This window comes from Staurois parvus, unplaced genomic scaffold (assembly GCF_062004578.1).
Source record: "Staurois parvus isolate SC_StPar_1 unplaced genomic scaffold, SC_StPar_1.0 ptg000832l, whole genome shotgun sequence".
NCBI classification, from domain to species: domain Eukaryota; kingdom Metazoa; phylum Chordata; class Amphibia; order Anura; family Ranidae; genus Staurois; species Staurois parvus.
In genome coordinates this window covers 1,777,094-1,794,484 of record NW_028318628.1, presented here as the reverse complement: position 1 = coordinate 1,794,484, position 17,391 = coordinate 1,777,094, and the positions used below count along the sequence as shown (strand labels likewise).

The 17,391-nt window shown below is 41.3% G+C and overlaps 1 protein-coding gene across 3 annotated transcripts in view; it reads right to left on the bottom strand.

Annotated features, from left to right (window-relative positions):
• Positions 1-17,391, bottom strand: part of SCAPER (S-phase cyclin A associated protein in the ER) — a 363,489-nt gene that overhangs the window by 218,263 nt on the left and 127,835 nt on the right. For all 3 annotated transcript variants that reach the window (XM_089655289.1, XM_089655291.1, XM_089655290.1), the window contains exon 20: positions 8,391-8,527. In XM_089655289.1, coding sequence (XP_089511415.1) covers positions 8,391-8,527 — 137 coding nt within the window. The remainder of the gene's footprint in view (positions 1-8,390; positions 8,528-17,391) is intronic.

The following is a 17,391-nucleotide window of genomic DNA, read 5'->3' as shown; positions in this document are numbered from 1 at the left end:
TATATCTGTCTACTACTTGGTGGACTTTAATAAATTTAATGGACTTTAATAAATTTAATTTTATATCCAATTCATGTTTTGTTCTTTAGCACAGTGCCTCAAAAGTCCATTATTTTTTGGAGGTTACTCCTTTTAGGATTCAGTGATGTCAAACCTAAAAAATATATAATATATGAAAAAATCAACAGCAGTGTGATATACACGATTTTGAACTGTTCCATTCAGGCTCATTCACACTGTACAGTGACCCATGTTTTTTCCACACTGGATAACTGCAAGTCAGCACACTGAAAACATGCTGCTCACTATATGACACTTTAATCAAAGTTATAAAAAAAAAAAAGGAAACAGTTTGATGCGCTAAAACAGTCATTGTACTGCCCATCTGCAAGACCTCACAATAGCACAGTGTTTTTCAACCTTTTTTGTGCAAAGGCACACTTTTTTCATGAAAAAAATCACGAGGCACACCACCATTAGAAAATGTTAAAAAAATTTACCTCTGTGCCTATATTGACTATATATAAAGTAATTCTCTTGAATAGGAATCAAACACAAAGAAATTATTTTATAATTACTTTATTATGAAATAATAAAGTATTTTATATTTGGACCCGGGGGCCGGACCAAGAGTAGATGAATGATGTGTATGTGTCATCCATAGTAAGTATAGTAATATTCCCCCATAGTAAGCATAGTAATTAATCCCCCATATAGTAATTCATCCCCCATAGTAATTCATCCCCCATATAGTAATTCATCCCCCATAGTAATTAATCCCCCATATAGTAATTCGTCCCCCATAGTAATTCATCCCCCATAGTAATTAATCCCCCATATAGTAATTCATCCCCCATAGTAATTAATCCCCCATATAGTAATTCATCCCCCATAGTAATTCATCCCCCATATAGTAATTCATCCCCCATATAGTAATTCATCCCCCATAGTAATTCATCCCCCATATAGTAATTCATCCCCCATAGTAATTCATCCCCCATATAGTAATTCATCCCCCATAGTAATTCATCCCCCATATAGTAATTCATCCCCCATAGTAATTCATCCCCCATAGTAATTAATCCCCCATATAGTAATTCATCCCCCATAGTAATTAATCCCCCATATAGTAATTCATCCCCCATAGTAATTCATCCCCCATATAGTAATTCATCCCCCATAGTAATTCATCCCCCATAGTAATTCATCCCCCATATAGTAATTAATCCCCCATAGTAATTCATCCCCCATATAGTAATTCATCCCCCATAGTAATTCATCCCCCATAGTAATTCATCCCCCATAGTAATTCACCCCCATATAGTAATTCATCCCCCCTATAGTAATTCATCCCCCATATAGTAATTCATCCCCCATATAGTAATTCATCCCCCATAGTAATTCATCCCCCCTATAGTAATTAATCCCCCATATAGTAATTCATCCCCCATAGTAATTCATCCCCCATATAGTAATTCATCCCCCATAGTAATTCATCCCCCCTATAGTAATTCATCCCCCATAGTAATTCATCCCCCATAGTAATTCATCCCCCATATAGTAATTCATCCCCCATAGTAATTCATCCCCCATATTAATTCATCCCCCATATTAAGTCCCCAAGCCCCCCCTGTGTCAATTCACTTACCTTTGCTCCGCGTGTTCCTCTCGCCGTTCCGGTGTAGCATGAAAATCTGTCTCCTATGAGGATCTGTCCCCCTCGACGTATCTGCGCATGTGCCAGTTTCAGGCATTAGCAGCCGATCGGCGATCTCCGGCACATGCGCAGATACGTCGAGGGGGACAGATCATCCTGACAGTATCACGCTCCACGGACCGGATTAAAAGGTCCGCCGGGCCGTATACGGCCCGCGGGCCGTAGTTTGCCCATTGCTGTTCTAATGATTGTTTTATTTGTGAGCCGAGGCCACATGTTACGGATGAAATTGCAATTTTTCCCACGGCACACCAGACAATATCTCACGGCACACTAGTGTGCCACGGCACAGTGGTTGAAAAACGCTGCAATAGCAGGCTAGTGTGAAAAAGCCTTAGTAAATACATAATACAATATTCAATGCAAATAAAACAAACTTGAATATTAGGAACAACAAGAAGAAAAAAATGCCTATTCAAAATATCTTTTCAAGATGAAGATTCAAGATTTTCTAGCAGCTGAACATTAAAGGAAAACGCATAAAAAGTCCCCAAAATTCATATATAGACAGAATGCAGCGCTTAAAAAGAACATTAAAATAATGATGAAACACAGTCCGATAAAGGTGCTCCTTGATTCCCAGTGCAAATGGTAGAAATACACACTAACCAGAAAGCGTATAAGTAATACGCATGTGAGCATATATCCTGAAGGTCACCCTCTCCTTTCTGGTCTGGTCAAGGAAGTAGCTGGGAAAAATGGAGATCCTACGCCCTCATGTGGTGAAAGAAAGGTCCAGCAGGTCAGAGAAGAATCAATCAAGATCAGCCTCCCCCTTCTCAGGAACTGACACAGGGATCACTTAGGGCTGTAGGGGTTAAAAAGCTCCTCACAGGAGACATATGGAAGCACTCATAGTGTAGTAGGTAGAAATTTTATTATAAACACTAGTGCACAATAGAACATAATAGTGCCAAGTATGAGCAAACACACTGACCCCTTGGAAATAAAGGTGGCCGCCGGGCCTCCACGTGGCACCGGCGGCTTAGTGTCAACGGCGTCCTGGGCTCCACTGACGCGTTTCGTGTGCACGCACTTCTTCAGCTCTACCCCTGAAGAAGTGCGTGCGCACGAAACGCGTCAGCGGGAGCCCAGGACGCCGTTGACACTAAGCTGCCGGTGCCACGTGGAGGCCCGGCGGCCACCTTTATTTCCAAGGGGTCAGTGTGTTTGCTCATACTTGGCACTATTATGTTCTATTGTGCACTAGTGTTTATAATAAAATTTCTACCTACTACACTATGAGTGCTTATAAACACTAGTGCACAATAGAACATAATAGTGCCAAGTATGAGCAAACACACTGACCCCTTGACCCCCTCCTTAATAATTCCAGCAAGAATAGCATGTGCTGGCTAGGCCCAAGTGTAATCACAGAAATTATTTTGGAATACCTCTTCATTAAAGCATAAGTTCACCTTTTTATACAAAATTATAAATGCACATTTTTTTGCAGGTTAAAAAAAATGTGCATTTATAATGTTTTTGTTTCTAGAGCCTCTAAAGCATTGCCATGCAGATCTCCTGCAGACCTGTCAGTGTATCTGTGTGCCTGTACATCGTACGGGCAAGCAAATACCTACTGACAGAAAGGCTCAATGAACTACCATGGCACTCCACAGCACCATGGTAGTTCAGTGTGAACTACAAGCCAGTATTTGCAAAGGCTATTGGAACTTGTGGTGTTCTCCTTCACAGAATACTGGCCTATGTGGCTGCGTTTTTAAAAAATTGTGACAGCTAGCAGGGAGGAGAAGATTCCTGCTAGCTGTCACAATGGGGAGTGGAGAGGAGTGGGGGGCCGGTCTGTTCTTAACATGTTACACCCTGATTATGGGTATAAGATGTTACGAAGGTAAACCTATCCTTTAAGCATGTTACTCATTTTATATTGAAGCATGCATTTTGGTACACACGGTACATAAGGTAGAGAACTGACAATACAAAAATCATAGGCTTTAAAAAAAAAACTCTGTCACCATTGTAAAAAATTTCAGGTAAAACTACAGATAAATTAAGTATTTTAAATGTTTGCGTGTAGAGTTTTTCCATTCCATAAATAATTTTTTTCACTTGCAATGTGCCAATGAACTTGTTTAAAAAAAAAAAAGTAATCCAGGAGGAGTCAATTCGCTAGCACAGTTCCCTTTCTCCTTGCACATCATAGTCCTATCCTCCTCTGAGAGTGTCTTATTATTCTCTGTTCTGGCTGAGCTCCTCCATGCCTCCCTACAAACACTTTTATGTAGTAGGTTGGGGAGGCATAAGGGGGACTACTATAGAGGGTCACTTGAGTTACAGCTCTAAAGCTGGCCAAAGAAGGATTTAAATTTGGCCAGGATCCGCAGGGACCAACTAAACTATGATCTGTGAAAGGTCCTCCCTGTTCTTCAGAATTACATCTTTAGATCATCTTCTGCTGAATGAACAAGTTGAAAAATCTTCGTCGTTCAGTGGCTGCAGCTGCTGATCAGTTCATTTTGATAGCACTAAGTTGTATACAGAATACAATGTCCAAGTGGAGGGATTCCTCTATCCACCTCGTTTTTGTGTATGGAGGATTATGTTTAGTTTTCTATTTCAGCCCACTGATGCAATGTATTCCCAGAGTTTGAGAATTGGCTTGAAAAAAATGTATCAACAATGATGATGGCCATGTTGAGTAAAAAATAAGCCAGATATGAGTTGATCACCTGAATCATTGTGCTGTGTCAGTGAGCTGGAACACTCAGCCAATCCTTTCCTGAGACCTTGAGTAACATCTATTGTGAAGATTCACAAAAAGCATCTTTGAAATTGCTTTGAAAGATATAAGAGCTAAAGGAAAGTTGGCCTTTCAGAACATAACTAAATAGGCTCGAGGATACAGCACCAAGGATTATACTTACAATATAAACAGGCCACAGATGCTGAACCTATCACAGACCATAATTTATCCTTAGAAACTGAAACTCACTTAATCTATAGTCATATTCCAAAAGAGGCTGACAACTGTTTGGATGTCACAAATGAAAAGAACATTTTAACTGCAAATATTCACATTAATTGCAACAACTGGATAACAATTACTGTGTTATTCTCCTTTTAACCCCATCATTGGATTGCCTTTGCATAGCCAGCCTATCATCGTGGGTTTATTTCAACTTTTTAAGAATATATTGATGATCACCCTGCTCACTGATATAATTAGCAATAGGGCAAATAGGAGTTGTACCCCCGGCCTGAACTGGCTAAATTTAATGGTATGGCTTTGCTGTAGCCAGCTGAGCTGCAATTTATTGTTTAGGTGTACTCAGTTTTTTTCCTCAGGTGGTTGATTGATCCTGTCTGCTGCTGAAAGAATGTTTCAGCAATTAAAGAGGGAGGATCAATAACTGGGGTAATGAATATTTATTGAACCCTAGCCAATCCTTTGGGAGGCTGACCCAGAAGGTGTGGCTAGGAAGAAGATAAATATTTGGAGGGATCTGATCAGGCTCTCTCTCTCCTGGCTCCTCCCCCTGGGAAGAAGAATATGTGTGCCCCACAGAACAAACTACTACGCCTCAGCAGGTGCTTTGTGCTGGGGGTCTTAGGAAACTTACGTGTGGGAGATGGACTGAAAAGGTGGGACCTTTCCCCTATAGCTCCAAGTATAGAAGTACTCCTTGAGGGTGAGACGCCAGTAGGTGCTACAGACTAGGTACTGTGATTGCCGTCATAGGGTCACAGATTTGCCTGGCTGTCTCCTCTCCATTAGCAATATTTTCAAAGCTGCTGCTAAAATACCTACGACTAATACTGCTGAAAAAAGAAGCTGTCCTCCAAAATGTGTGTGCCTTGAGTATCCTCCTGTACCCTTAACCCTCCTCCCTGTATTTTTTGCTGAAACCAATAAATAATAAAAAGACCTCTAGACTGGAGCCTGAGTTTGTCGGTGTGCTTCTCTGATCGGAAACAGGGCAGGCAGCCAATAAACCAGTGAGGAAGGACCCAGTGGCCCCTTTGGAGGTCATCACTTGGGGGGGTGGGCTCGTAGTCTGGTATTTCCTAGCCTAGTTCATGCTGCTGTTGCCCTTAGCAACTGACTAAAGATTGTGTTTTTTGTTTGTGCTTTACGGACTGTCTGGTTGGGTGAGCATGAAAAATTGCTACAGAATAAATTTTTTTCTTGTTCCTTTGGAGAGATTGTTAATTTTGCAGGAAGGTGGGTTGAGGGGACAGGACACCCAAGACACATGAATCTTGGAGGACAGCTTCCTGAAAAATGTTATCCCAGCAGTATAGCAGTCTCAAAAATAATGATGGAGTGGGAACAGCCAGCCAAATCTGTGACCCAATGTGAGAAGTCTCAGTACTTACCACTTGAACAATATTTGCAATAACCTACATGATGTTGTTTTCCTCCAGGATGAAAAGGGTTATTGAAAGTCATGTTCATTAGAACAAGCAGGGCTGCCTCGTATATGTATTATGATTCTGGGACTAAGGTCTTGAAAATCAGTTTCTACGACAGGAAAGTGATAAACTGTTGTCCAGAATTTAGCAATGTGTACTCTCTCTTTCTGCCTATATGCACTATGATATGTTTTGTGGTTTGCTTTTGAAGAGGGTATCCTTGCTCAGTCAATGAATGGTGTTTTTTGGGTTTTACTTCTTAAAGCGGTATTAAACCCAAAATGTAATATATTGCAGCTTACTAGTCATTAGATATGATGATTTCATTAGTTTTCTTTTTCAGGCTTTTTTTCTTGGACAGCTACATTGTCAGTCGAAGGGGAGGGTAGTTGTAGATACATTAGCAGATTTCAATACACAAACAAATTGAAGCCAAACTCTGCCCCCATACACCCCCCGCCTTTTAAGCAGTTACATTAACAGTTTTGTGCCTTTCGGAAAAAAGATTTTAAAAGTAAATAAAAATTGATCATCGTACGCACTATTATCAGTATAAAAGTTTGGTACCAGGATGATGCCTGTAGCTGCAGGCATCATTTGATACAACCACTTAAGCACCAGGATGCCTCTCAATCCTCTAAACTGCTACATCTGCAGGACAGCTTGTTCTGTTGAACAACAACAGACTTACTGGGCAAATCACCAGGTGAAAAGAAAAAAAAAGCCCAAAAAAGAAAAGAAACAGTCACCACACTGAAGAATTGGTAAGCTGTAATATAATAAATGTTTGATTTTAGGTTTAATAACACTTTATGCTTTACAAGGTATGAGTTAGGCTGTCTCAAGTCCTATCTCAAGGATTACTGCAGATTTTATGATTTTAGCTACAAATCTTAGCTATTAGACTGAACAAAGTAATATCACTGCTGTTCCATGAAGCTGAAACTGTCTTACTATCTAGCAAATATATTGCTAATAATATACCAAGGATTTGGTCTTTGAAAACATCCAATGACAGCAAGATATTCCAGGAAATAAAAACACAGTATAATCAGATACCACAGTTTTAGTGGCCAAATTTGATGTTGACTCGCAATTCATGGATTTGGTAAATCTACTTTGCTTTGGACCTCAAGTATGAAAACACACCAAATGGTTTTGTCTACAGTGATTTACCACTTGGTCATGCCAATGAGGTAAGGGTTCCCTAGCAAAGAAATCTGTATAAGAACACACCAGCAAGGTTGTGGAATATAACTAGCTAACAGAGAAAAAAGTTGGCTTCTACATGGGCAGTATGAGTCCATTTTTATGTGATCCAAATCCCTTTCTGCGGACTGCTCTGGTGCTTATGAATGAATACGGACAATTTGACCCTCCATAATTGTTTAAAATGCACCATTTTCCCTTCTAACATTATTACAAACAGTAATAAATACATTTAAATCAGACATTGTGTGTGTCATAAATATGAGTTCAAATGAAAAAGACATTTAAACTGAAACATCTCAAAAGGATTATGGATTTGCCAAGTTTGTTAAAGAATATACTAAAAACTAAATCAACTGTATAAATAGTGATAACAGCATCGCCAATATAATGAATTAAAGAGTGTTGAATTGAAAAATTGAAATGGTTTCCTTTTTGGTGAAAGACTGGAACTATAAATTGGTTCCTTAGACGTACACTGTTTCTTAGTTATGAGACAGAATCCAGCTGACAGTAGAATTATGATTCTATATTATTTACTGCAATAATCCTTTATAGCTATTGAGCTGTACTATGGCCTGGACAAACAGAAATGTAGCCAGATATTTTTTGGGGGGGTTTACCAAAACAGGAGAACTCAGAGTCTGGTGGAGCTGTGCATGGTAGCCAATCAGCTTCTAACTTCATCTTGTTTAATTAAGCTTTGACAATAAAACCTGGAAGCTGATTGTTTTCTATGCAGAGCTGCACCAGTTTTTGCAATCCTCAGTTTTAGTGAATAACCCTTTGAGACTTCCCCTAATGCTTGGGCCCCCTTGTACTGGTTTAAGGTCTTTTTCTATGTCTATAGTTATTCTCTAATAGATTGTAAGCTCCAAGGAGCAGGGCCCTCCTAACCCTCTTGTATTGAACTGTATTGTTGCTGTATTGTCTCCCGTTATATTGTACAGCGCTGAGCAAACTGTTGGCGCCATATAAATCCTGTATAATAATAATTCTTTTATTAGACATCTATATACTGTAAAAGTGACAATATTTTCTTTTTTTTTCTGATAAGAGAAAGTTTAAAAACCATAAGGAGGCATACCTGGAATTCAAGCGGGTCTTCAACTTTTTAGCTTTCTTTTTATTTTTTTGCTTCTCCTCAACCTCCTTTACAGGTTCAACAGAAGCTGCAGTTTCCACTATAATATCCACAATATATTTCTTCAAAGAAAGATGCTCCTAAAAGAAAGAGGACATGATATATAATGTAGTTTTTCACCATTCAGGAAGTATTACACATCATTACATGAGTACTGCCAGACATAAGTGCATGTTTTTTTTGGGGTTTTTTTTCAGGCGTCAGTTGTGTGAGAAAGAGGAAAACAAGGGCAAGACTGAGACGCCTAAAAAACTGAAGGACAAGTAGGAGCACCAGAAACCATTCACTGCACTGCAGTAAATATAAATGGCACATTCGGATACTACCAGTAAATAAAAGTGTCTCACACTACCCAGATGTTTGAGAGGTTTACCTGTCAGCCAGGACAGGATGGTTTGGGAGACTAATGCAGGTATGTATGGGCACTTTAAAACTGCAGTGGGTTTTTTTGCCCCCCCCCCCCCCCCCCCATGTCTCTTTGATGCAGAAAGCTGGGTCATTTACTAAACAACCTGGTAGAGAACCTGGACATACTGTATTTTGCCCATTTCCCACACTTCTTAACTTTCAGAAAAGAGAAGGATGGACTAATCTAAAATTTGCAATCAAAACTCATGAAATACAGCATATGGAATATCAGCAATGTCAATATTGGAGCAGTTTAACATATGGTGAAGATCAAAAAAAGGATTAATGCCATTTCCAAAATAATTGTCGAGGAAAAGATCCATATTAAGTAACATCACTGCAATGTTAATATCAGGGTTTAATTCTGTGAAATTAATCTTTATAAAAACTCCATTAATAGAACATATAATCAAAAGAAAAAAAAACGTATTCTTCCCAAAGAGAGAATTTAGGGCGTTGTAGAAAAAAAATAAAAACAAAAGAAACCTAGAAAGCTGAGCCTGTGAGAGCTGGTAATGTTACCATGACCTCTATCCTCTAGTGGTTCTGCACACACCAGAATTATAATCTGGTAGATACAGAATGGGCATAGTGCCACTAGGGCAGTGTACCATAAAATGAAATCCTTCGCTTTCTAAGCTACAGCACCTGACAGCATTTACTTTCATACAAATACTATACTATTTTATTTCAAGAAGGTGATCAATAAAAGAGTGAGGTAATAATGTTTTTTTTTTTTCATGATAGCTGTGAAAAATGATTTTTGTACCTACTGAAAAATGCTTTTTTAGTGTTCATTGAGGGACACAGGATTCAGAGACTGCCACCTACAGGAGGGATGGGACACTGACATAGAAAAAACAGTGAACAACCAGGAATTACCCATCCCACTCGCTGCATGCCTCAGTTTTGTAGCAAAGCAGAATTGAGAGCAAGATAGTATACATGGAGGGTTGGACCTGTGCCTCTGAATAAACTCTAAGAAAATATTTTACTATGAGTATAAAAATCCAATTTTCTTTCTGCATCCTCAAAAAAAGAAACACTTTTTAATCAAAGTATAGCATCAAGTCAATTAAACTCCTGGGATATTGATCTGGTCAGTTAAGTACAGAGGGGATTGTTAATCAGTTTCAGCTGATTTGGTGTTAATGAAATTAACAACAGGTGCACTAGATGGGCAACAATGAGATGACCACCAAAACAGGAATGGTTTTACAGGTGGAGGCCACTGACATTTTTTCCCCTACTCAACGTTTCTGACTGTTTTTTTACTAATTTTACATTTGGCTAGGCTCAGTGTCACTTCTGGTAGCATGAGGCGATACCTGGATCCTACAGGTTGCACAGGCAGTCCAACTCCTCCAGGATGGCACATTAATACTTGCCATTGCCATAAGGTTTTCTGTGTCTCCCAGCACAGTCTCAAAAGCATGGAGGAGATTCCAGGAGACAGACAGTTACTATAGGAGAGCTGGACAAGGCCGTAGAAGATCCTTGAACCCATCAGCAGGAACAGTTTCTGCTCCTCTGTGCAAGAAGGAACAAGATGAGCACTGCCAGAGCCCTATAAAATTATCTCCAGCAGGCCACTGGTGTGAATGTCTCTGACCAAGCAATCAGAAACAGACTTCATGATTTTTCCCCTGCTCATCTTTTCTGACTGTTTTTTACTAGTTTTGCATTTGACTAGGGTCAGTGTCACTACTGGTTGCATGAGGCGATACCTGGATCCTACAGAGGTTGCACAGGCAGTCCAACTCCTCCAGGATGGCACATCAATATGTGCCATTTCCAGAAGGTTTGCTGTGTCTCCCAGCAAACACAGTCTTAAGAGCATGGAGGAGATTCCAGGAGACAGACAGTTATTCTAGGAAAGTTGGACAGGGCCGTAGAAGGTCCTTAACCCATCAGCAGGACCGGTAGATAATCCTTTGTGCAAGGAGGAACAGGATGAGCAATGCCAGAGCCCTACAAAATGACCTCCAGTATGCCACTGGTGTGAATGTCTCTGTGCAAAGAATCAGAACCAGACTTCATGAGGGTGGCCTGAGGGTGCGACATCCTCTAGTGGGCCCTGTGCTCACTGCCCGCCACCATAGAGCTTGATTGGCATTTGCCACTGAACACCTGAATTGGCAGGTCTGCCACTGGTGCCCTGTGCTTTTCAAAGATGAGAGCAGGTTTACCCTGAGCAGATGTGACAGACGTAAAAGGGTCTCGAGAAGCCATGGAGAACGCTATGCTGCCTTTAACATCATTCAGCATGACCATTTTGGTGGTGGGTCAGTGATGGTCTGTGGAGGCATATCCATGGAGGGACGCACAGGCCTCTATAGGCTAGACAATGGCACCCTGACTGTCATTAGGTATCGTGATGAAATCTTTGGACCATTTGTCAGACCCTACGCTGGTACAGTGGGTCCTGGGTTCCTACTGGTGCACGACAATGGCTGGCCTCATGTGGTGGGAGTATGCAGGCAGTTCCTGAAGGATGAGCAAATATTGGTGACTGACAGTCACCACTTTCTGCTAAGAATGGCTGTGAGAACTCACAGGCCATGTGATCGCTGAGTTTTCACACTTAGAGCTGGCGGGGGACAGATGCTGCATCCACCTAGGAAAGTATAATTGGGGAGAAAAAAAATGCCCATACTTCTCTTTTAAACTTGGAGGTCCAAATGTCCACAAATGGCATCCCCCCCCCAGGGCAAAGCACCTCAAAAACACCTCTGGGTGAGGTGCCCAATCCCCTGGATCCAGGTGTTGTTGAGAAAGTCTGCATGCCAATTGTCCACTCCTGGGGTGTAAACAGTGGCCAAAGCTTGAACATGAAGTTCTTCACAGCACACAATCCTTTCTACCTCTCTTTATGTGGAAATACTTATAGTACTTCCCTGATGGTTTATGCGCACTACTGCCGTGGATTATGTTGTGATGTCCTGCAATTTAGAGACAACCAAAATGCTTGGAGATAGGATTCCTCCATTGTTAAGGCTGACATATGTTGTGAGGATTCTCAAAGAGTAAGGATTTTCCCAACTCCAGGGCTGGGTTCCTACACCACCAGACCACAGGCAATCTGGTCGTTTGCTGTCAGGTGAATTGATCTGTCCAGGGATTGCACCAATTCTGTACTGTCTGAACCATCTTGATGACAAGATGTTGAGTTGTAAGGGTCTGGATGGCAACTGGAACTGCCATGTAGGAGGCTACAATCAACCCAATCACTCTCATGCAGGAGCAAAGAGTAAGTCGTCTCCAAGAGCCTAAGTCTGGGAGCACACAGTCCGAAGTTTCTCTTGGGGAAGAAAAAAAACTTTGCTTGAGCTGTGCCTAAGATAGCATTCCAAGTGATAAGTCAGCTCCAAAGCAGATATCTGAAGGTTCTGAGTCCAACCAAACAATTTCAAGGTCTGAACTGTCCTTGCCACATTGATGGCCAAAACTTGGGCTAACTCTTTCTTCTATAGGGGGTTGTCTATATATCCCACAATGGGTTGCCCTTTAAGCGCAACAAGTCTAACATATGTGCTAGAGCCTTGCAGAAATCCCAGTGTACAGGGGACAGGCTAAATGACAAGGCCGCAAACTGGAAGTGCAGGGAACCCATAGCAAAGTAATTGATTTGCAGGAAAACTGGAAACATGCAAGAATGTACCATAATGTCCACAAAGGCAAAATAGTCTCCTTGATGGAGAGAGACTATAACAAGCCTGGGGGATTTCATACAGATATTTAGGGCCTTGAGATCCAAGAAGTGGTGGATTTCCTCTTTGAGTTTGGGGACAGGCAAAAGGTTGAAGCAAAGCTCTTGAAACCTTTTTGCTCCAGAAACTGGGGCAATAGCTCTTTGATACAAAAGACTTTCAGGAGTTGCCCAGAGATATGATAATCTGTACAGTAAAAGAGGCAGGTTGGAAGACATTAATCAGGGAGGGGGGAGAAGAGCAGAACTCTAGATTGTAGTTGCTGTAAACTACCTCTCATACTGTAGGATCTGAGATGCTGTCAGTCCAGGTATCCACAAATGCACAACTTTGGAAAGTGGGGGTGTCCCACCTTTGCCGGCAGGTTTGGAAGCGACTTTAAAAGTTGAGGCCTGGGAATAATGAAAGGAACTCTTCATGGCCTCAGAGGGGGAAGGGGAAAGGTGGAGAGTATTTTTAGCCTAAGGTATAAATTCCTTCTGTTGGGATAAATAAGCACTCTTACCCCCAGTGATATCCTTGATGAATGTGTCCAAGGCAGTTCTGAAGAGACACTTCAAAAGGCATGCACTGCAAATGCTTTTGCATGCCGACAATGCAGCACACTATTTCAACCATGTTCACTGACAGAAATTTCATACAGGAAATAAGACCGGAGATGGCCGTTAATCCATCCATACAATAGCTCAGTGTTGTCAGCACTGGTCTCTAAACATTCTATGGCTAGATGATCTGTGTGGAGGAAAGCTGGATCCCTTCTCATGTACCTAGTCCATTCCCTTGAAGGCAGCAGCAAAGCTAACTGATGTTAAACCGTGTGTCTCAAGAAACAATAAAATGGAGTGAGACACGCAAAACTCCACCTAGTGATGCAACACACAGTCCCTCTGTGTTTTAACCCTTTCCTTAGTAATCTAATGGAAATTAGAGATAATAATGGTGCCAAATTGTTGTAATAATCAAGGTAGTTCCTGGTGCTCAGCCTACATGGTCTACCCACAAGGAAGGTTTTCAGCACAGAGTCACACCAGAGGCTGTACCATGATTCGAAACCTGGAGAATGCAAGTTGGAAATATTAATTGAAGAAAATATAATCCTCAACACAGGAAAAAAAAAAGAGGGTCTTCCCCCCTCCCGATGGCCAGGAGGTTTTGCACAGAGCAGCCCTGTTCCTTCTCTTCTTGGGTCCCCTGCCGATGCTCCAGGCCCCTCCCTCCTGCCAAATGCTTTAAGAGCAAGTAGCTTGCTATGGGGGCACCCAAGCAGGCTCACTCTCAATCTGCTGCTCTACATTTCCGTTCACACATTGTCTCAGCCAATGAGGAGAGAGAGACCCAAGAGAGCTGAGGCTCTCGTGCATATCACTGGATCGCAATGGGACTCAGGTAAGTATTATGGGGGGGGGGCACTGGAGGGGCTGCTGCACACATAAGGTTTTTACCTTCATGAATAGAATGAAGGTAAAAAAACAACCACTTTAAACATAGACAGTATTAGCCCAGACTTTCAATTTTAAAGGAGACGTATAGCCAAAACATTTCTGGCAGTACTTCTTCTATGGATCACAGGAGTGCAGTTCATTCTGCACTCCTGTGACCCGTTTTCAGCCAACAGCGGACTAAAATCCGCTGTCGGCTGACATCACAGAGCCAGTCCAGGCTTTGAAAATATATAGCCCATACTTCTCTTTTAATGCATTCTCTGCATTAAGGCAGAAAGCACCCCACTAACTGTTCCCAACACTTACCTGGCTTTTCTCATCAATACTGCACTGCTCTGGCTGCAGCACTGCTCTCCTCTCTTCCTGGATTCACAGGAGACTCATAACAGTGGGAGCTATAGGCTCACGCTGCTGCCAGTCAAACACTTGTGAAGAGGAAGCAGAGGTCGTGGCTTGCTGGTGATGTGTGTGTTTATGTATGTATACAACCTGGCTCGAGAGCAAATGGGCAAGAGTGTCCTCTTGGCAGCCAGTTTGCTAAGAGGACAATTAGAAGAAGGAGGAATGGACAGAAACAGCAGGGGACTGCGAAAGAAGAGGTAAGTATAACATCTTTTTTATTTTAAGAAGAAAAATAAAAAGCTTTAGTATCACTTTAAATTCTGATTGGTTTCTATTTGTTACTGCATTTATGGATAACAAGACTTTACTAAATGCAACTGTGTGTCAAAGACTCCTTAAAGTGTCTGACATAAATAAGTCCACAGTGATTGTCCTTTTCCTTACAAAAACATATAAAGGTATAAAACTTGGATGTCTATAGTATGTATTTATGCTTCAGGCTTACCTGTCCTCTGGAACCTGTCCAATTTTTGCATTCCAATCTTAGGTACCTATACATGAATTAATTAGTGTAGCAGAATCTGAGCCAGCTATATGAGAGACATAATTTGTGGCAAGCCTATTAATCCAGAAAGTGTAATTGTAAACAGCTTATGTAAACATATTTGAGTTGAGACTTTCAGCCATAAAACATGACCTCTTGTAACAACGCTGACATTTTATTCCTGATGTAATGAAAGTTAAAATATTTTCCTGGGGAGTCATAAATTACACGCTATCATTGCTAAAGACAAGGATTAGCAGCAAACTATTATCATATTCTGATTAGATTAGCCACATCGTTAATTACGTAATATTTTTAAAGAACATACATTAAAAATAAATGAATTCAAAAATCATTAACAGAATAAAGAGGAAAATAATAAAAATGCACAAGGACCCCTTTTCATTTACTAAAAATAAATTCTAGGTGACATATTTCAGGCAAGCATCACTGAAAAACAGGAATTTTGACATACCTGTAAATTCCATATTTTGGAGTGCAATACAGGACACAGGAATTGGTTTTTAGGCCACGTGTTATGTGCCAATAGCTTCAGGTGATTGAATACTGGCAAAAGCTTTGCTGGGAAGAACTTCTTGTGACCCGTATAAAACCGCCCAGCCTGTGAGGCTCCAGATTTTTAGCAAGCAGTAAGGAGATTAAAGAGGAAAGAGGGGCTAGACCAGTGCCCTGTACTGTACTCCAAGATATGGAATTACAGGTACATCAAATATCATCATTATCTTAATAAGCACAATATAGGACACAGAAATTGATTATTAATAGACCATTGAATGTCCCCAAGCAACAAATCGAGGTAACAAAGCAGCCAAAACAACAGCAACAGGCCACCAGGAAAAATCAAGAAAGGTCTATGGACCCAAATAGACAGTTGACAGTAGAAGGAGAATACTTGTAGGCACTGCCACCTTTGAAAATGACCAATGCTAGATGCTGTAAAGAACCTATGAGCTCTAAAAATCCCACAAACCAACTGGAAGAGGCAGGGAAAACTCACAGAAGGACTGCCCTGTGAGGAACAGAAGAGGGCTCATTTGGCAAGGATTACTTGGCAGGTGGCCACAGATGAAAGTCCTTACCACATGTAAGGTTGAATATAAGTGCCCGGCATGCCTTCAACACAGAGCATAAGGGAGAAAGACATTCCCCTCCTCATGCCCTGCAATAAGCGGAGTCCAAGGGAAGCAAGGAAGGCTGACTTCCAGTATGCTTTGTCCCCATGTAGTGTAAGAAAAGACAACTCCAGGAATAACTCACGGGGAGTCACAGCAGCACTATAGCTGCTGAGTCAAGAGGCCCATTTAAGGGAGTAACCCCCTTGATCACTAATGGAGGGCTCTACTTGGAAGTACCTGGAGAAGGCAAAAGGAAGTGCATAAAAAAGTGTGAAAACCAAGGTGTTAGGAAGAACCAAGACCTGCAGGATACCAAGGGCTAGGTGTTTAGTGTTTCCGAACAGAACAAATTGCCAGGTGAGGAATGGGGACAAATGCTAAGATGGTGTTCCCTATTATACCAGTAGGTGAGAACTACCTCACATGGCAGATTACACAGCGTAGAGGACACAACCTAGAGGTTGGAATTTCCTAACTGGTGAAGATCAGGAAATTAGAAATATTTGGAGATCTCTGGGTGAGAGTCTGTGGAAAAGATACATAACTGGAGATATTTGGTGAGAGAGTCAGGTAAGTGTTGGGGCAATTATAGGCATCACATGGAGGCAAAAACCAACACATAAGGAGAGTAATGAAAACGGCCAGTGTGACCTTTACCACTACTAATCTGGCAAAGAAAGTTGACTGGAGCCAAAGGCGAGGTCTTTAAAGAGGCTAGAGCAGAAAGGCTTCCGATCTCATAAAAAAGGGTATTCCGATGATACTTGGCACTAATACTAGAGGGAAGGACATCTCAAACTCATAGCAGAGTCTAAGAATTATAGACCAGAGAAACTTGTGTAAAAACTAAAAGGAGTAGGACATGTAATGGAGCTAACCTCCCTGCATTGTGAGGAGAAGAATTTCAGTGATCTTTAAGAAGAACCCTGGCCCTAGCTGTCCAAAAGAAGTCTGTAGAAGTAGTATAAGGTAGGGGGAGGTACCCAAGAATGATGTGGTAGCAACTGCAGGGGTAGGTGAGTGCAGGTGCCCGAGAAGGGTGTAGTAGCAACTGCAGGGGTAAGTGAGTTAGTCCTATGGTTCAAAGACGTGACTGAGGAGGTTTTATGAGAAAGGGGTCTCCAAAGTACCATGGGATACAAAGGCTTAGGATTGATTAAGGGTCTAATGATAAAGCACCACAGGGTGTGGCGAGTTCAGCAACATAAAGGCAACACTAAAATGTAAAAAGATGGGGAATAAAAATCCCTTGCATTGCATATGTAGTCAAAGTTAGAGAATCTCTCATATTAGAGATATAGAAGCATGTCTATAGAAGATACACATCTCTTTCCCTCTCTCCAGGAGTGATGGTATACCTTC